The sequence below is a fragment of the Musa acuminata genome, chromosome BXJ2-5, assembly GCF_036884655.1.
Source record: "Musa acuminata AAA Group cultivar baxijiao chromosome BXJ2-5, Cavendish_Baxijiao_AAA, whole genome shotgun sequence".
Taxonomy (NCBI): domain Eukaryota; kingdom Viridiplantae; phylum Streptophyta; class Magnoliopsida; order Zingiberales; family Musaceae; genus Musa; species Musa acuminata.
In genome coordinates this window covers 4,077,266-4,096,308 of record NC_088342.1, presented here as the reverse complement: position 1 = coordinate 4,096,308, position 19,043 = coordinate 4,077,266, and the positions used below count along the sequence as shown (strand labels likewise).

Genomic DNA, 19,043 nt, shown 5'->3' with positions numbered 1-19,043 from the left:
CATCTTCTAATATCTTTTAATCGGATTGAGAGATGCTAATTTCTTAAGTTTAAAATTGAGTGCAGTTAATATGGATTCACACTTAATTTTTTAGAAATATATTAAATTGAGTAAAATACATAAAGGCAAGTTGAAGGGATAAATATCAACTGAGGGAGAGAAAAATATTCATTAGATGAAATCACACTATTTCAATAATATTTAAATCCTTTTAATTGTTTTGTTTTTTGATTTTCTTCATCTTAACTCTTTTTACCCACTCATGTCAGACAATTTAATGGAAACAGCCGCATATTCCACAAATGGAATGCCAACAGCCGCTGCCTTCCTTTTTCGGGTTCCAAATGGAGGTAGTGTGTGGATTGTTCCCTCTGTCTTCACCAACCCATCATTAATGCCCAAGCTTTGACCAGGTGGAGAGGGTTACTGTGCAGTCTCAGTGCTCCCCCCATCTCCTTCTACTTACCACTCGTTTACATGTTTAGTGGTTTGCACTGATCATATGGCAACCATCATGGAGAGAAAAAGAGAAAAGAGATGGCTTTTCTTTCACTATGCCGTTGACTTTTCTCAGTCGCCCCTCGAGCATTCAACACTGTTCATGGCAACTAACGTTTGATATGCCATGAAAGTGCTGACATGAGTTGGTGAGAGAAGGTTGCAGGGCTTCTCCAGCCATGGCTGAAGCGTCTTTTTCCAGCAGCCATTTGCAATACTTAGTGTCACAAGATCTACCACAAGATTATTTATGCTTCGAGGGTTTTCTCTAGCTGCTGCATCTAGAGATTGTTTAGTTTCACAATAATATCTGACACTAATATATAAAGAGTCAAACACGTAATTATTTTACGTGAATCATAAACTGCTACAAATCCGATAAACTGACAAAAGAAAAAGCGTTCAAGTTTCAGATCTTTAAATCCCTGTCAACGGAAGATAGAAAACTTTGGGCAATGAAGATAACAGGATGGGAAGTAGGAACAGGAAACTTTCTTGTGAGCACCTCAATATTTAAAGCAATGATGAAACATGTCTTTAAGAGATCAGATACTAATCAAAGTACAATTCTTTTAGCATATTTCAGATAACATAATCTGACTCAAAAGTTTTAATTACAAATATTATCATCATATAATACAGGAAAACACATGAGAAAAAGAGACAATACAGTTGAATATCAAGCATGGATCTTCAACTTATAGCTTAGTCACCCCACATATCCAAAGAAACAAATGTTTGTCTATCCCACATAAACATATCATAATTGATCTATTGGTACCGGCCCAAACATTTTCTTGCTGCTGAAATGGGTTAAAGAAGAAGGCACCCAAAGAAGGTAGAAGAATTATCTTGAGGTACAACATGGAGGAGCAGATCATATGCATAAGCTTCATTCTGGCTCGTAAAATATTTTTCAGGACCACGAGGAGCGATTTTTAATGGCATACTTGCTGCCTCCCTCCAATCTTTCTCTGTATACAAGAGTCCATTTCTCAAAGGTGCAGTTGATGAAGTCATAGTAGCCTCCATGAAGAGATAATGTCGCTTCGCTGACTCTTTTCTCAATCCATGGGTATGTTAGCAAGTTCAGCAGTGAGCCATTGATTGATTCCTGTAATAAATAAAAGCAGCAAGTTAGCTTAAAGCTTGACTCTACAGCAGCATGCATTTTATATATATACCTAAAACATTTACTCATAGACAAAGAATAGAGTATTTCAGATACACCAATACAATGCTACTTAACAGCCTGATCTTGGTGAAGTCAAGATAAAGGAAAGCAAACAACAGGTTAATTATTGAGTGAAGGGATCAACAGAAACAATGTAAACTTTAGATCGATAATGCTAAGTTGATTATATTCGCAGAAGCACAAGAAGTTCCAGGTTGCTTAGAGAAATGCAACAGTTCTGCTAACGTGGGTCCTCACACAAAAATAGCTTGAGATAAAAAACCTGAACAGAAATTCAAACTACATATGCAAGTTTAAGAAGCTAGATCTTAGTGTCACTAAGTTCTGTCACAAAAAGACATTTCTAATTCACATGAAAAAGCATGCTTGTAAACTTGTACAACTAGAAAGCAGGGAAGGAAAAGTTTGTGATAGAATCTTTTGCTTTGCTGGCATTATAAAGATTTTAATTTTCAGACGGGAATCAATATGAAGCTGGATGGACAAAGGTAGATACAAGCATGGTTGCTGGTGGACGTGGAGATGATGATGTCTAGCTGTCCAGCATTAACAAGAGAATCTTGAAGTGATAAGAAAAAGCTAATTATCATAACATGTGTTGCCATAGAAAAGTCCAATTAATGTTGCACTCTGTTAGAAGGGGATCGTGACTACCTTCTCACAATGTCTACACTGCATTTCAAAGCTCAGGTTGCCAGCAGCAGCCTCTGTGCTTAGCCTTGCACTCTTTCCAATGGAAACCCAATCTTTGATAAAGCTTCTATATATGTATACACACACAAAAAGTGAATGGGATCTCATGCAGAAAAAGAACAAGAAAACATAAAACAGAAATGCAGAGTCTAGGTCTAATTTACATGTACCTAGAACCAGGATCATTTTTCATACTCATAAGAGCCTGAATTCCTCCACAACGACTATGGCCAACAACTAATATGTTTGCAACCTACAAAAAGCATATTGTTCAGCTCAAAGAGAACAACGAGCAGCTCATTAATATTAATGCAGTTAACGGCCACCATATTGTGTCAAATGACTACACAAATCTGCTTTATGAAATTTACTTGCCTCTAGAGTGTTTACAGCAAACTCAAGTGCTGCACTAGTTTCTGAAGCCCCATGCTGCAAAAAAAATATATTAAATGCCCTCAAAAAATGCACAAAATAGCAATGAAGCTCTTCAAACTGGTCCGAATAACCTAGTCTGGTGTGAAGATATTTAAGAGATGTACCTGAAATGGTGGAACTAAATTTGCTATATTCCTTACTGTAAACGCTTCCCCAGGTTGAAAACCCAAAATGTTCGAAGGGCAGACCCTCGAGTCTGCACATGCAATTACCATGAACTGCACAAGAAACTATCAGTTGATAACATATGTTAAAAAATGTTGAATAATGTAGAATATACACCAACAAAAGAGCCCCAAAATAGACATACCACTCAAAGTGGGTCCCAAAGGATGATCTATCATATAATTTATGGGAGTTACTTCAAAAATAAAGAACTATTATTTGTAGGTAAGAGGAGGGGGGGGGGGGAGAGAGAGAGAGAGAGAGAGGCTAAGATTTTAATGTTTCAACTGAAGAGAAAAAGTTGCAAGTATAAGAACCATAATCCTGGTTGTCAAATCACCTTGGGTGACTGCTGCTCGGCAAGATTTTGGTAATGAACCAGATTCTCCCTGTTCATTGCATAATGCGATTAATTGCACAATCCAACTGCTTAGACAGAGCAGCTAAGTTTGTACAAAATTCTACTTACTCATAATTTTGGCTTTTGAAACTCTTGAATCTACTTTTCAACTCCTCAAACGGATCTAAATCTTGCTCATCGTTTCCTAATTTCCATCTTTCACTTTCTGTAAATTCTCTAGTCAACCTGAAAGGCTCTTTAGAAGCTTTTCTTGTGGAAGTATGTTTTTCCCTGGCAATAAGATTCCCTTTTACTCTCATATCAAGTGATTCATCGCAAACAAATCAAGAAATATCTGGACAATACAAATTTATGCTGTTCGGTAAGAAAACAAAAAGGGAGAAATGTAAATTGCAGCTTTAATAAAAAAAAGATGTATTTTTCATTGCTAGAGGAGATGAAGAATGGATTTGATAAATTCACAACTAGTCAATTCCAGATGTTGATTACCGATTTGACTTAAAAAGCTATCTGTTATTTACCAATATCTCTTTCCTAAATGCAAAATTCAAGCTTTAATGCCCGAAATGGTTCATGTTAAATTCTCTTAAACTGTCAATATTTGAAATGGTAGATCCCAACTCGATACCACAACCAATTTGAATCAATGCCCCAAGTGTAATGTTTATTTTTTCCAACCAGGTATAATGTTAATCAAGTTCATGTCCACATGTATTAACAATCTAGCTTGTAAAATTAGTCCAATCAGGACAGACAAAAGACTATTTTGACTTATGCATTAATATTCAAGTCATCAAATTGAAAAGAACAGAAACTATTGATAGCAATTATAAGTTGGCAGAAATACCTGTCTGTATTAATTTCAGATGATCTTACTAATATGTACCTGAGAGACACAGACATGCATTAATATATATATATATATGGTGCACTGCATACTAGTCTGTAGAACCTTCAGGGTTTGCATATTAATCTCCCAATCACTCATATTTGCTCTTTACTCTGTGAATCTCAAAGAGAATAGTAATTATTTGGTCAGCAATGAAGTTCATAAACACTAAGATTTAAACCCTATAACCGTGAAGCTATGCTCAAATAGAACTCCAAATAATCATGAAATATTTGTGTTCACAAATCAATAAAGAATAGCTATTAATTTCATGTACTCAGATAGATCAAACGAATTAAGATTGAGACACCTTATTTTGTACATGACATCCTAGAATCCCAAATTTTGATAATGAATAACTACAGTCTTAATTATCTGAATTTCCTCTCAAACATAATCCTCTCCTTCCCATTTGTTCTTCTTGTGTTTTAAGATAACAATACCATTGTTTCCTATGTAAGTAGTAGGGAACCAACTCCACAAGAATATAAACCCAGAGCCTCGTTTAGTTGAAGAGGAAGACCAACCACTAGATCAAGGCCTTGTTGGTCCTCCTCCCTCTAACATTCAGCTGTGTATCTATAGAAAACAAGGGAATTAGCTACAATCAGGGTTTCTTTTTCATAACAGCAACTGCAGATCGATGATCAAGATAATCCGGTGTTACCTACGAATTAAATTTCATCCTTAAGCCAATTAATCACCTAATGTTGCTCACCAATCTTAAAACAAAATGAAATCCAGTGAACATCATAAGAAAAACCATCAAAACGAATAGAATCACAATAAAGAAGTTGCCTTATAGTAATTCAAAAACGCAGGAAAAGTTTGAAATCAAGGGTCACTCCATGATCAACCAATTTACTCGCAGAATTCATTGATTACAACATATCGAACAAGAAGTAAACTTACTCGACGCAACCCAGAATTCTCAGGCGTGCATTGCTTAATCTACCCAAATTAAGGGGCGAACTGCCGATCTGAAGAGGAACGCATAAAATGTCAACACAAACCAGACGAACGAACGCTCAAAAGACAACAGCAACAAGGTGAGGAGCCAAAAAGGTCTCACCTTTATGGCTCCCGAAGGTTTCCCGGAGAACCGAGAGGAAGCCTCAATAGAGGAAGGATCAAAGGCCGCGAAGTCAAGCGAAGCTCGAAACAAGGAAGCCATGGGAGGAGAGATCCGGCGCCGATGATCCTTAGGGTTCAGCGGGTCTCGATCCCTGGCCAAAATGGGGGAAGAAGAGAGAGAAGACGAACGCCGTGGCGACGGAGGAAACCAAGTTTAATAACTTGAACGGTCGCAATTGAATGGAAGGAAAAAAAAAAAAAAGGAGAAAACTAAGTTTAATGGCGGGAATGTCTGCATATTTGTTCTATGCGATCAATGATATGTTCCATACTTTCGAATATGGACGGTTGAGATATGTTTGATAGGTAAAATGAACGAACGATATACTCTCTGCATAGATCTATCTAAACGAGCAAATTTCGGCCGCAATACCTGCTATTGGGATCTCGGCTGGACCTTGACAGGGACGCCTAGCTATCTATCGAGATCAGCTGTGCTAGATAAAGCACAAAACAGCAATTCTTCCACTGACATTTAGAAACGTGGGATTGGTCTTCTCATCTTGGCCTCGTGGCATTAGATTATTGTAAGAAAAGCATGTTCATTGAGGTAAAAGGATAAGATGCCAAGATGACAGGAGCAACTACGATGACACTTGGCGTCAAGATCAGCACCGTAAACGTGCGGTCGAGGAATTGACACGTCAAAATAAGGGCGTATTTGGAAATGTGGACTCTCATTAAATGGTGAAGATTAATGGTATCAATAGCCCAGAATACATATAAAAATTCCGTGGTCGGCAAGCATAGGGTTTCCTTGTCGTGAGAGCCGACGTCCCAAGAGCCGTCACCGTGTACCTTGATAGGGTTTGGGACCCCAGCAAATGGGCGTGGAGAAGCAGCTCCTCAAGGCCGGCCATGGCCCCAAGCCCGTCAGGGGCCAATCCGTCACCGTACACTGCACAGGCTTCGGTCAGTAGTTCACTCATTCCCCACTTCCTGCGCTTTCTTCTTCTTCTGATCTGTGCCCTTACGCGATTTGGTTTAGTGATTTGTCAGCGGGGTTTGGGATTGGTCGAACAAGGATCATCGCCTCACTGAGAGCAATGTTTGTTTTTGTACGTTTAGGGGATCCAGGAAGTGTTATGTGGAGCATGGTTTGATGCAAGGTGGCTGAAGGATGAGCCCATAGATAATATTTCTGATGGCGAAGGGGATTGAATCGTCTTGTAACCTTGTGTTAATAATTAGTATTTTGTGATGGAAGGATCCATTCTGCTATACTAAAAGAGCCATCCTGTTTTGAACAACGAATTTGTACGAGATTTTATCTGCATAAATTTCCATATATGTGCACTAAGCAAATCGAGGTCAATTATTGGATAAAATCCCGTAGGACAAGCTCTCCATTAACTGTATACGCATCACAGCTTGTTGCTCATTCTGTTGTATGCATTTCAATTTTGAATTGCATATTGCCATATTGTTGGGCTTGCGTACTGATCCAATGATGCACATTCGTAGCTTGTCATGATTGGTGTTCTTCCAAGCATAAGAAATAGTTTCTTTGCTTCTTCTTTGAGTGATCTTGTTATCATTTTGAGTCACTTTGTATATGCATCCTATCAAGGTTTGAGGGGTTGTTTGAGTTTCCTAGATGCCCGTATCTTTTTCCCAGGAGTTACTTTGATGGTCTATTCAATGATAAGCATGAATGTGCATCGGTCACAACCTGATATCAAAGTTGCATGTGCCTTGCTGCCAAGTAGTACCAATAAGGTGTTTCTTGGGGTCAGTTGATGACTGATTACCACATCATGTATTGTTTCATGCTTGTGTTAACAAGTCACTTTGGAGTACCTTGAGGAGGACATCAAGATTTAAAATGCTGGACTACCCCTGCAATTAACAAATAATGTTTCAATTAACAATCAAGTGTTCAATTGATGGATATTAACTACAAAGGGAATACAAATTTTTTGGTTTTATATAGATATGCATATGCTATATGAAACATTAACTTCAGAGATATACGTATGCAATTTTTCCTTCATGAAATATCCTCTCGTCCTCCTGTGTAAAGCCAATACTTATATTTTACATTAATATAAAGTTATTGCTCTTGTGCTTTGGGCATATGTAATGTGGTCTTCTGTTATATCTGCACTTTGAAGACTTTAAATAATGTTAGTTGGTTTCAACAGATCATGATTCTTTTGGATAATGCTGATTTTTTCCAATGGTATCTTTTTTTCTGCAGGTAAGGATGGTGACCTCTCAAAAAAATTCTGGAGGTATTTCTTTTCCTTGTTCTTTTTCTTCTATAAAGACAATGAATGCGAGCCTCACCCTTTTTCTATTGATTTTCAGCACCAAAGATCCTGGACAGCAGCCATTCACATTTAAAGTTGGTTTGGGCTCGGTTATTAAAGGTAATACTTAATCATTTTATCCAACTATTTTAAATTTAAGTGCAACATGCTGCAAGTGGAATATGTTTTAAAGCTAGCTTTGTAGCTTTCTTCCAGTTAAGTCTGCATTTCTCTTAGTTCTTGTGTACCATTGTTAGCCAGCCAGGCCAGATTGTTGATGAAATTAGGTCGAGATGCCAGTCTCAAAGATTTCATAGTTTAGGCATAATTTGAGGAATATTTAACTAATTATATATCATAAGAACTTTACACCCTAAAGGTTTCCAAATTGTGCCATGGTTGCTTGAAGTTAGATGGACAATTGCAATAATGGAGGAGTACCATAGATAACAAAATGATTCTCAATTTTCAATAATCCGAGAAGTAAAAAGAATTTTTTTATAGTTGGGATCTTGGGAATTTTGGATAGTTGCAACAGTTCCTCTTTCTAAAAAAATAATATTTACAATTTCGTTTTATTATGATATGTCTTGCATTTTTCTTAAAAATATTATTTTAGGCACATGCAAATTCATATGTCTATGTCCATAGTAATATGATCCAGAAAAAAGGTGATTGTTTATTTCATCCACTATTCAGGTAACCTGTGATGAGAGTGGATGTGCAAGCTAACAATTTTTTTATAAAATTGGATAAGAGTAATCTTTTTGGTACAACTGGAATTGCAACCTTATGCAAGAGAATTTACATTGTGAGAGAGTTTAACTAAATCCCTTGCTGCTTCTCTGGTTGTCAGCCATTTAAATTTTCGATGCCATAAACTTGTCTTTTTTCTTCAAACTCTTAGTTCATTTTACTTTATTCATGATGCACATGGTGCCGAGCAGCCTGGATTTAACAGATTGTCTATCACTCTATTGTTCTATTACCAAAGGTAGTATGATTGTTGAGAAAATAGGCTAACATCCTATTCTGCAGAATGTGGGCTAGAATCATAACTCTGCTTCAATGTATGGTATTTGGGGAATTTAGAAGTTTCTATATGCATTAAAGCCTTATGCAATGTTGGATGCTTTTGTTCACTCCAGCATCTTTTCACACTATTCTGCATAATGTGGAATGCAATTCATTGTTATGGCTCCTCAATTATGTTGTTTTGGTACTTAAGTCTCGTCATGGATCTTGAAAGTTCACTTATGTAACATGGGATGTCTCCTTTGTCCATCCCCTTTTATTATGTTCACTCCACTTTTTGTCATCTAAAGGTAATTAGATTCATCACTACAAGCACTATTAGACCGTTATTTATCTGCATATGTGAAGGAATGTGAACTTATGTTACTTCCAATCAAACTACTATATTTTTGCCCAGTCATTTCATTCAGTCATTGTTGTGTTCCTCTAGGTTTTAACATGTTTTTTTCCCAGAGGACGTAGCTGGCTGTCCTCTTGACATTTCAGTAATTACTGTTAATGAGTAGCAAATTTGAATATTTATGATGGCTTGTGTATACAAAATAACTGCTATTGTTTTAGCCGTCCTTTGATATGTAAAATTTTAGCTGCAAGTTGTCAGGAAGGGGCAGTGACTAGAATATTTAGCAGTCTTGGTTTTATGGATGAGATTTTAGCAGCAAGTCTAAGCACTATGGCAGCAACCTGGGTGACCATAATTTTAAGAACATAAACAGTCTTTTTCGCTTACACAATATCTGGATATGTGGGATGCTGTTGTTGTTGTTGCTGCTGCTGTTGTCTCTTTGCTTACACAATAGGCTGTACCCATACACCCTGAGATCCCATATCCATGAAAGCATCTTGCACTGGACTGCTCTTTTTAGTTTTTAGAACTCACCCATATAGTTGAAACTTGCAACATCTAGTGAGAACATTGTTTGGGACTGATCTCACAAGCCACAATGTTGTTTAATTAATTAAATGTACATCTTCAAGTGAATTGTTTGGTAGATTGACTTGCCTATGTGAAGGATCAGTCCCATTTGTCTTTTCGTGAATGATAGAAATTGGTCATATGCTAGTTTGCAATTTAAATTGCCTTTTCATTCAAGAATATTAGTTAACTAATATGTCATCTCTTGTAGGGTGGGATGAGGGAGTGATGGATATGCAAGTGGGAGAAGTTGCTCGACTTCAGGTAATATTCATCCCATGCCAGTCACAAGTTTGACAGTGTTCTAGTTTCTTCACTATTCTGAGCTGTCCAAATTGTTGAAAATGCTACTCAAGGTGTTTTCAGATTTTGAGGCTTCTAATGATTTTTTTTTTGTTTCTTCTATCCTGTATCATTGCCGAAAGGAATCTGTTTTTCATCTGAAATTACTCGAATTGTAACATTTGCAAAAGAGTAATGCAACAGCTGGGTTTCCTGTCATCCTAAAGATCTGTGTCTCTGCCTTTTCCTCTAACAGAATGATGCCAGAAGCCAAGTTGGAGACCTCATACAGCATTTTATCTCCTGTCCTTTCGAGTTCCGTTGTGTAATCTTTTACGTCTGTCCTCCCGTTAATATGTGCTGACAGGTGCTTAATCCATTTGCAGTGTACCCCAGATTATGCTTATGGAGCTGGTGGCTTTCCAGATTGGGGTATCCGTCCAAACTCGGTCTTGATCTTTGAAATCGAAGTCCTCAGCGCGCAGTAATAACTACTTTAAGCCACAAGGGGGATTGTAGAACCATGAAATAACTGCTACTCCTGAAACTATTTGTCCTGTGAGGAGTAAGCCAATGACATGATGACTTTGTATTTTCCTTGCTGTTGATTACTACTTAGTTGGCTTTCGATCAGTTAATCTAGTGTTTTCTACGAAATGCTTTGGTAGATTGGTCTGTTTACGCATGATAGTCTTTGTGGCTTTCTGTCATCAACTTTGGCATACCTTTGTCAAAATGCACAAGAAGGCCAAGCACAAGGTTCTGATTGTTCATTTGATATATGATGTCCGTTCAAGAAAAGAACCCACAGGACTCATAGATCACCATAAAATTAGTAACGAATCCCCTAAGAAAGTGATATTACAAACTCGATTTCCATCAGAGTCTGATCATTCGTCCATGGAAAAACACCTGTATGCTACTAACCAATATCACTCGTAAAAATCTTCTGCTGAGTTCCTCCAGAATTAAAGTGTCAACATAAATCAATTGTACACCATGTCAAGCGTTCCGGTACCTGAGCTTGCAAGTTCATGGCTTGACCAAGTAAAGGCCAACTCACTGAAAACACAGCTCTATGACCAAGTAAAGAATAATCTGTTCCAACAGGATCGACTCAGCTGTTGGGTTGGATTGCAGTCATGGCGAAGACGAGCCTTGACTTATTAAGACGACTCGTATAACTCACTCCGCTATAAGCAAGTCATCAAACAAGTCAAATGATCTCTTAAGCTTCCTCTCCCTGCAGACAGAGTCAACCAACCGAAACCATGTATCACTCTCTGGCATAAACCCCATCTCTGCCAATCCATACATTGCAACAGTTGCATCTGCCACCCTTCCAACCTCACACAATCCAAGCAACAATTTGTTGGAGGTCGCAAAGTGAGGTCTGAAACCCCTTCCAAGCATCAACCCAAGCAGACCAATTGCCTTCTCCATGTCCCCTGTGGCGCACAAGCTATTTAACACGATCCTATAGCTCGCAACATTTAGCCTCACACCATCGTATGGTAAGCTCTCCAGCAAACCCATCGCCTCCTTAAACCTCTCTTCCTTGCACAACCCTTCGATCACCACATTATAGGTCACCACATCGGCCTTGCACCCTTTCTCCCTCATCTCTTTCACCAGTTCGATTCCTTCGTCAACCCTCCCTTCTCTGCAAAGGCAGCCAATCAGTGTTGTGTAGGTCACGCCGTCAATCTGCAACCCAATCTTCCCCATCTCCTCGAAAACCTCTTCTGCTTCCTCCACTCTCCCTTCTCTGCAGAAGCCATTCATCAGAACCGCGTAGTTGTACATGTTGGGCTCCAAGCCATTGCTCCGCATGAATCCGAAGATGGTTCTAGCCTTATCCACCTGCCCGCTTCTACAGAACCCATCGATCAGCACGTTGTAGGTCAAGTGGTCGGGGACGATCTTGTCCTTGTCAATCATTTCCTCGAACAGGTCGATGGCATCTTTCAACCTGCCCTCTCTGCACAATCCACCCATCAGCGTGGAATATGTGATCAGATTGGGTTTCGCCAACTCCGACGCCCTCATCTCCTCGAGGACCCGGAAGGCGGAGTCAAGGTCGCGGCTCATGCAATGGTGCTTCACGAGGATGTTGCAGACGCAGGTGTTGGGCTCGATGGAGAAACGGGCCCTGGCGTCTGTAAGAAGGTCTTGGGCGAGGTCGAATCGGCGGGCTTCGACGAGGGCGTCGAGGCAGGTGGCGAGGGCCTTGAGAGAGGGGTTGCGGCGGACGAGGAGGGGGATGGCGGAGCCGAAGAGGCGGACGGCCTTGTCGGGAAGGGAGGCACGGCAGAGGAGTGGCATCAGGCGGAGGAAGACGGCCTCGTGAAAGAGGCACGGCTCGAGGGACATGCGGCGAAGGACGGCGTCGAGGGCAGGGAAGCGGCGGTGGCGTGCGAGCTTGAGGAGGAGGGCGGAGTAGGTGGCGTGGTTGTGGGCGAAGCCGGGCTGCGCAGCGGCCGCGTTGAAGAGGTCGAGGGCCCGCTGCGGGTCTGTCTGCCGGTTGATGAGTCGCACCGCGTCGGCGTGGGAGATAAACCGGGATCGACGCCGCTCCGGCTCAGTAGGCGGAGGAGGAGGAAGTGGAGGTGGTGCTGGTCGTACGATAGAAGCTGGTTTAAGGTACTGAAGAGGAGATATCCATTTCGTGGTCGCAGGGGAGGAGGTGACGTTGTTGGGGACTTTGATGAGGTTTTGGGGACTCATTGCTCAACGTTGCAAGAGGGCAGAGGTACCCTCTTAAAACTGCGTGTAAGTCTCTTCGTGTACCCACATATCCTATCCCTCACAATACGTAGCGGTTCCCTTTGGCACGGCTCTGTGGGGCCGGGCCGCATGGGCAAAGAGAATAACTCAACAACACATCCGAGCAAACGTTAAGTTCGAGAGGACATCTCATCGCGTAAACGATTGCGTGTATTGTGCTCGTGCGCGTTTCATTTTCCGAATAAGCTAGGAAACAAAGCAACTCAAAAGGTCCCTCCGTTTTCCCCGTTTTCTTCCCTCCTCCCGCGAGTTCACCGCGGAGGAGCCCAACGTTTGCCATGCCGCCTACCTCGAGACGAAGGGGGAATCCAAGATGGGGAGGAGCGGAAGGCCGCGGCCGACAGGTTGGTCAAGATGTTAATGTTTTGCTTTTAGATGATGAGGATTTTTGGTTTTCCTGATCTCATTGCTCTCTAAAATCGAATTTTTCAGAGATTCTTTGTGATTAAGATCACGGAAGTAGATCAAGACCATCATACCGTTCGTCTTCTATCATTTTTAAGGGTTTCTATAGGAACATTTCTTCTCTAATCTAAAATCGAAGTCCTTCATGTGTAAGATGCTGGATGCCTGGGTGGAGTGATGCAGGATTGGGCACGGATCATACAATTCGCTGGTCGATTAGCTTCGTTCATTTAGTAATTGATTGGATATCGATCATCATATTTCTTTTTCTGTAACTTTTCTAGGTTATATTCGGAGTTAATTGCATTTCCCAACAATTTTGCAACTCGTATCAGCTTCATAGTTGTAGAATGTCTTGGGAAGAGTTGTGTCCGCATTTTTGTCCTGGTTTATGTTGGTTTCTCATCTGTGGTTGTGATTGCTTTTCTTTTCACAAGTTCAACCAGAGATGTTCAGCCATATATAAAAGAGTTGGACTTGAGATTCAAATCTCCATAGTGTAGCTTTTTAGCAATTCTGTCTACATATTTCCTAAAAATTTGGCGTCTGGAGTTGACTGTGATAGACTAGACAGGTTTTTTGTATGGTTAGTTTTTCAAGTATCTTTATGAAGGTTATAAAGTACATATTGCTTTAGTCCTAGTTTATAAAAGCTGTCATGTTTTATAGCAAGAAGCTTGTCTGCTATAATAACTGGATCCACAGAGGGCATATGTCTCAGAGTATCATACTATTAGAAGTAATTGTACATGGAAAGGAGATCTTTGGGAACTATCTAATGTAAAAAGGTGGAGTAAATATCAATGTATGTTGTGACAGAATGGACTACATCATGACAGCCTAATGTAAATTAAAATTTGCTGATAAAGGTTATAAGTTATAACCTCAAGTTTAACTATGTAGCTAATTTCGAAATGCTTTTTACTAGTTCTTCATGATTCATGCTGCTCTTTTTTTTCATTCACCATGATCTCTGGTGTACTACCAACAATTCATGTTGGTTTTCCATGGGTGTGTTCCTAGTTTGCGAAAAATGAGCTTTTGCACCTATGTTCCTTGCATATTTGTCCACCTCGACATCTTCGGTTGTGTCTTTATTCCTTCTATTGACTCTCTCTGTGTCGATGGTCATTTGCGCTTTAGTTGTTATTTTTGGCTTATAAGATCATAAGTTGGTAAGGCATATCTTGTTTACAAAACATCCTATATGCATTCCTCAGGTTCCTTCTTTTCATATATTTATGCACTCTCTTTTCTTTTAAAAACAATATTAGGATATGAAGTTAATCACTACATCGAGGACTGCCATCAATGTTAATTGGGTTCTAGTTATGATTTTTAATTCCATTAACTGTACTTTGTATGCCCTTTTTTTTTTCTGATTGTTTGTTGGCTTTGTAGTTTTATCATTGGTCTTCTGTTGCCATCATTCATATCCATGCAAGAGAAATTAGCATATTAAGAGGAACAATCTATCTTATAAAGGACTTACAGATGTGCCACCTAATTGCACAAGACTTCAGATACGGTATCTTTATGTTCTAACAAGACTTCAGATATGGTATCTTTATGTTATAGGCAAGTTAGTAATATAATTTATTCTACTTGGTTGTAATTGTATTCAGCAAGTGTTGAACTGAATTAACTGATGGCTTCGTGCTTGCCTTTGTATTCAGAAGGCTCCTTCGGACCTGGGAAACCAGGGTTCAAGTTGCAGACACAGCTCCCGCGCTTGTAGGGCAAGGGTGAGGAAAATGATACCTGCACTGACAGTAGTCTTGTGCACCAGCTCATACTTTTTCTTATGCTATCCATATTTGATGCATTTGCCATTCAATAATGGATTATTTACTAATTATTATATTTGTCTATTATCTGTGCTTTAATCTTGATGATCCTCATAGGTTACAACAGACGAACAAGCCCCAAAAAGAACATGATTTATGGACCATGATTTTGTCCTAGAATTCCTAGCAGATTGCTGTAATCATAATCAAACATCAGTCATTATGGACAAATTTGATGTCTAGAGCCATGTCATGCTGGATACTCTTGTGTCTGTAGACATAGAGCCAGCTATGCTAGATCTTCTCCTGACCAGGATTTCTCCAGAGAAAGGTCTTGCAAGGAGTTGGTCGAAGAAAAACTAAAGGAATATGTTGCAGGAAATATTTTATAGAATACTAGAATAATAAAAAAGAGTTCATGTGTTCTTGGGTCTCACAGGGACCAAGCCAAAACCTTTATTAGAAGAAACTGACAATTGTAGGACTAAATTGCCCTCAAAACTAGCCATCAATCTTCCTTTTTCAGACATAGACAGACTGACTTTTTGGGGCTTTTTTAGCTGGCCAAAATCTCCAGATGATCAGAGGTGGCACAGCCCATTGCTCGAGTACAAGCAACTTAGCATCTCCAGACCTGGACTCCTGAACCTTTTGTTGCTCCCCAACTACATGGATGCATGGGGAAAGTCTCATGTGGAACAGGACTCCTGCATCCTGTTTGCATGGGTATCGGGATGTCGAAAGCAGGGGAGGTGACATGAGCATGCAATATGGCACAGGATGCATTACATGGAATGTAGGGGAGTAACACATACCATCTTCATGAATTTATTTTGTTGTTTGGTCTATAAGTGGATGAACTCAACAATGTTTCCTCTTTTATGCGACACTTAATTAGAGTTAATTTTGGTTTGTACAATTTCATTTATCAGGTAATTGTTTGATTGTGACTGCACTTTTATGAAATTTAATTTGTTGTAAATCGTCTATGCCAAAGCTAATTTTTTTTCTCCTACCATCAGAACGAATAGAAGCATCGGAGATCCTACATCGCCATTTCGATCAATCATTATCAGTCAACCATCAACAAATCTAGATCTTAAGAAATGGTGATTACCTTTATGAGATCATAGATTGTCATTGTCATCATCGGTCAACTGGCCATTGTCCACCAATAGGTCAGTGGCCATTGGTCATTGATCGGATTTTATTGCAGTATACAGCAACCAGTAGGCAGAGGGTTGCCAGTAGATTCCTCTTTTTTTGGATGATATAATCTTGTTTGTCTCTTCCATGTGTTAATTCTATTTGTGGCAATGCAATGATTGGATGACACAAACTATTGTATGTGAAAATGGAGGAAACTGAAATCCCTCCCTTTGTCTCTGTATTTGCAAGTGAGCAAGACTTTCTAAATAAACATCCAAACTATGTTCTTTGACTATGCATCTATTCAGAAATTTTCATGAATTGTTTCCGGTGCTTAGATGATGCAAAATATGAATTTGACGCAAGGATTATCCAAAAAAAAAAATGGAGCTATTGGTGCTTACCACTATTAAATGGAGGATACAAGCAGTGACCCCTTTCTCTTTCATAGATTAATTATCTTATTCTAAATTTTTTTTATCATATCTTTCGAAAAATAGATAAACATCATTTTATTCATCATTTATAAATATTATTATTATTTATTTATTTATCAAATCATAAGTAGAAAAATAAACATAGTGATATTAATTTCAAAATGCATCTAAGTGGTTTTATATAAGATTCACAAATCCAATTTAGTATTAGAGGGAGGTTTTGAAAATAAAAAATAAAGAGAATTTAGCAATGCTGAGTAGGAACCCTAAAAGTCAACTCAAAATAGATATATGATCAAAAATTAATCATCCCGCATATATTAAATACTTGAAGGAGCATTCCCCCAACAACGGAGGGGGAGGTTTTATTTTACGGGATGAGTTTACGTTCTTCCAACAGTGAATGGAGGCAAACTCATATTGCACTCTCAACAGTGGATGGAGTGATGTCCCTCACCCGTCAAAGTAGGGACATGTTCCTCTCAACAGCGAATGGAGGAACCATCTAGCTGCCATGTCTGACGGCCCGCTAATCTCCGAAGGGAATAACCCTACTGCTCTCGGCAAGAAAGTAACATAATCTAACACTAGTCATATCTATATCGGGATGAAATAACACATTTAAAACATCTCTTTCAAATATCATCAATATCGAATAATACAAATTAGTCCTCAAATTGATTTGAATCTTAATTCAATTGATCTAATTGAACTCGATTTACTAGAACCTGAATCGATCTCTAATCTTCATTTAACTGGTTTGGAACCACCCTAGACTAGTATAATTTGGACTATATTATGTTCAATTTAAGTTAAACTGATTTGAATAAATCAATCAATTCCGAATTATCTGAATCGATCTAGACTAATCAAGCCTAGTTTAGTTCAATCAATATTTGAGCTTAAATCTAACAATAATATTAGGCTAGGCTAGCCAACCCATATACTGATCATGTGCACTACACATGACTAGGCATGTATCACATCAGGCTGGCCTAACCTTGACCCATGGACTGATCATGTGCGTCGCATGTGACCGCCTATGATAGTTGGGCTCGGTTAGCCTACAAGCCAGGGCTTGACCTTGGGCCTGGCCTACAGGTTAGGCCTGGTCTATTGACTGGGCCTGGTTAGTGGGCTAGTAGGTCGTGGCTTAACCTATGGGTTGGGCCTGCCTACGAGCGATTTCATTCCAATTCACATTCAATTTCATACAACATATATTCACTAATAATTATAAAATAATAAAAATATAATAAAATATTAAAAGATAAGATTGGGAAATAAGCTTTAATACAATAAAATAACATTCTAAATTCAATAAGAATTAAAAATCATACTTTCAACACATGTATAATTTCAACATATTCTATTCAAATAAATTTTAAATTATTCAGAATATCAAAAATTTTAGATAATATATTTTAACTAACAAAAAATTTTAATCCAAATAAGATTAAAGATAAACTGTAATACCAAAAAATATTATATATTTAATACATAAAACATATAAATTTTTACCATGTTTAAATATAAAAATAAAAACCTTAAGCAAGGGTCAAAGAACATTATAAAAACTTCTAAACTTTAATACAATAAAAATTTTGTCATTTAAAAAATTAATAAATATTTTTTAAACTATAAAACTTTTAGTATTTAAAAAAATAAAATAAAAACTACAAATTTTATTTTCAAGAAAGATAGAGAAACCTACCTTTCGTTAGTTAGCAAGTGTTGAGAGAAATCCCTCCCCTTAAATATGAGCAAGTAAATCTTCATTAAAGAAAATTTATTTTAATTCTTATATTTATTTAATATAAATTATTTTTATTTTAATATATAAATAAATATGATATCATCTTATTTGGAATGTTTAATAGTTATTTCCTAATTAATAATAACAAACAAGAAAATATATTAAAATTTTCTAAATTAATTCATAACTTAATTATTTGATTTGATTACATTAATTCCTTCACAACCTCAATAGTAGTATAGTAGGGAGGGCACTAAGTTCTCATTCGGTCAAACTCATCTCAAGTGCAATTAGATGTAGAATATTATGTCACTGCTCGAAGCTGTAAAATTAATCACCCTTCTTGTTGTTACACTGAGCTGCGCGGATGAGTTGTCTGACTTAAGTGGGTGCCATTCAGGGACTGATATCTTAGCATCCAAGCCATCTAATTTTCTTGCAGCTGTTGTGCCGTCTGTTATGAGGGAAACCCAAAATTATGGAAGTTGAGAAGGTCTTTGCCTTGCTGTATCCATCTTTTCAAGGTGCATAACTGTTCCTTCTTTTTCCTGACTTGTAGCTACAAAAGATTTGTATTCCTTCAAGTCATTTCATGTATTATTAGTAATTGGCTATCATGATTTAAGTTTTCATTTGCAGGGATTCCTGAGATTTTATGGAGTGATCCAAGAATCGATGGTATCGAGAAATAATAGCTCACCTAAGCTTGCTAGTGCATCTGATTCCTCCATGCCACATAGCTCGATTGGGGTGTCGGATGCTGCATGCCTGAGCTATAAGAAGACTGATGATAAAACTGCCAGGCCACAGGTGATAATATCATCATAACTCTCTAGCCGGTAACAGGTGAGGAAGATATGAAGACAC

The 19,043-nt window shown here is 38.4% G+C and overlaps 3 protein-coding genes across 5 annotated transcripts; 1 reads left to right on the top strand and 2 right to left on the bottom strand.

Moving 5' to 3' along the window:
* Nucleotides 1–1,048: 1,048 nt before the first annotated feature.
* Nucleotides 1,049–5,557, bottom strand: LOC103984022 (beta carbonic anhydrase 5, chloroplastic). Of its 2 annotated transcripts, XM_065108105.1 has the most exons (10): nucleotides 5,309–5,557; nucleotides 5,149–5,216; nucleotides 4,195–4,233; nucleotides 3,456–3,617; nucleotides 3,327–3,375; nucleotides 2,926–3,039; nucleotides 2,762–2,815; nucleotides 2,557–2,639; nucleotides 2,348–2,453; nucleotides 1,049–1,612 (listed from the first exon to the last, which is right to left on the bottom strand). In XM_065108105.1, the coding sequence occupies exons 1-10, from the start codon at nucleotides 5,408–5,410 to the stop codon at nucleotides 1,415–1,417; spliced, it is 975 nt and encodes a 324-aa protein (XP_064964177.1). In that variant the 5' UTR covers nucleotides 5,411–5,557; the 3' UTR covers nucleotides 1,049–1,414. The 2 variants fall into 2 exon arrangements, with proteins under 2 accessions (XP_064964177.1, XP_064964178.1); XM_065108106.1 differs by lacking the exon at nucleotides 4,195–4,233 and having other exon boundaries at nucleotides 5,309–5,556.
* Nucleotides 5,558–6,082: 525 nt separating this feature from the next.
* On the top strand, nucleotides 6,083–10,488 carry LOC103984021 (peptidyl-prolyl cis-trans isomerase FKBP12). 2 transcript variants are annotated; one of them, XM_009401415.3, is made up of 5 exons: nucleotides 6,083–6,282; nucleotides 7,571–7,604; nucleotides 7,681–7,742; nucleotides 9,785–9,837; nucleotides 10,112–10,340. In XM_009401415.3, the coding sequence occupies exons 1-5, from the start codon at nucleotides 6,195–6,197 to the stop codon at nucleotides 10,217–10,219; spliced, it is 345 nt and encodes a 114-aa protein (XP_009399690.2). In that variant the 5' UTR covers nucleotides 6,083–6,194; the 3' UTR covers nucleotides 10,220–10,340. The 2 variants fall into 2 exon arrangements, with proteins under 2 accessions (XP_009399690.2, XP_009399691.2); XM_009401416.3 differs by having other exon boundaries at nucleotides 6,085–6,282; nucleotides 10,242–10,488.
* A 114-nt stretch (nucleotides 10,489–10,602) lies between these two features.
* Nucleotides 10,603–12,602, bottom strand: LOC103984355 (pentatricopeptide repeat-containing protein At5g18475). The gene has a single exon (XM_009401841.3). It carries the CDS (start codon nucleotides 12,580–12,582, stop codon nucleotides 11,041–11,043), a length of 1,542 nt encoding a protein of 513 aa, XP_009400116.2. The 5' UTR covers nucleotides 12,583–12,602; the 3' UTR covers nucleotides 10,603–11,040.
* Between the last annotated feature and the right edge of the window lie 6,441 nt (nucleotides 12,603–19,043).

Excerpts from the sequence above, each read along its gene's own strand:
- LOC103984022 (XM_065108105.1), bottom strand. The coding sequence starts at position 5,410 with ATGGCTTCCTTGTTTCGAGCTTCGCTTGACTTCGCGGCCTTTGATCCT. Across the intron at positions 2,640-2,761 it reads TTGCTGTAAACACTCTAGAG|GTTGCAAACATATTAGTTGT; the intron begins GCAAGTAAATTT and ends TGCTTTTTGTAG. Across the intron at positions 1,613-2,347 it reads AGTGTAGACATTGTGAGAAG|GAATCAATCAATGGCTCACT; the intron begins GTAGTCACGATC and ends TATTTATTACAG.
- LOC103984021 (XM_009401415.3), top strand. The coding sequence starts at position 6,195 with ATGGGCGTGGAGAAGCAGCTCCTCAAGGCCGGCCATGGCCCCAAGCCC. Across the intron at positions 7,605-7,680 it reads CTCTCAAAAAAATTCTGGAG|CACCAAAGATCCTGGACAGC; the intron begins GTATTTCTTTTC and ends ATTGATTTTCAG. Across the intron at positions 7,743-9,784 it reads TTTGGGCTCGGTTATTAAAG|GGTGGGATGAGGGAGTGATG; the intron begins GTAATACTTAAT and ends CATCTCTTGTAG.
- LOC103984355 (XM_009401841.3), bottom strand. The coding sequence starts at position 12,582 with ATGAGTCCCCAAAACCTCATCAAAGTCCCCAACAACGTCACCTCCTCC.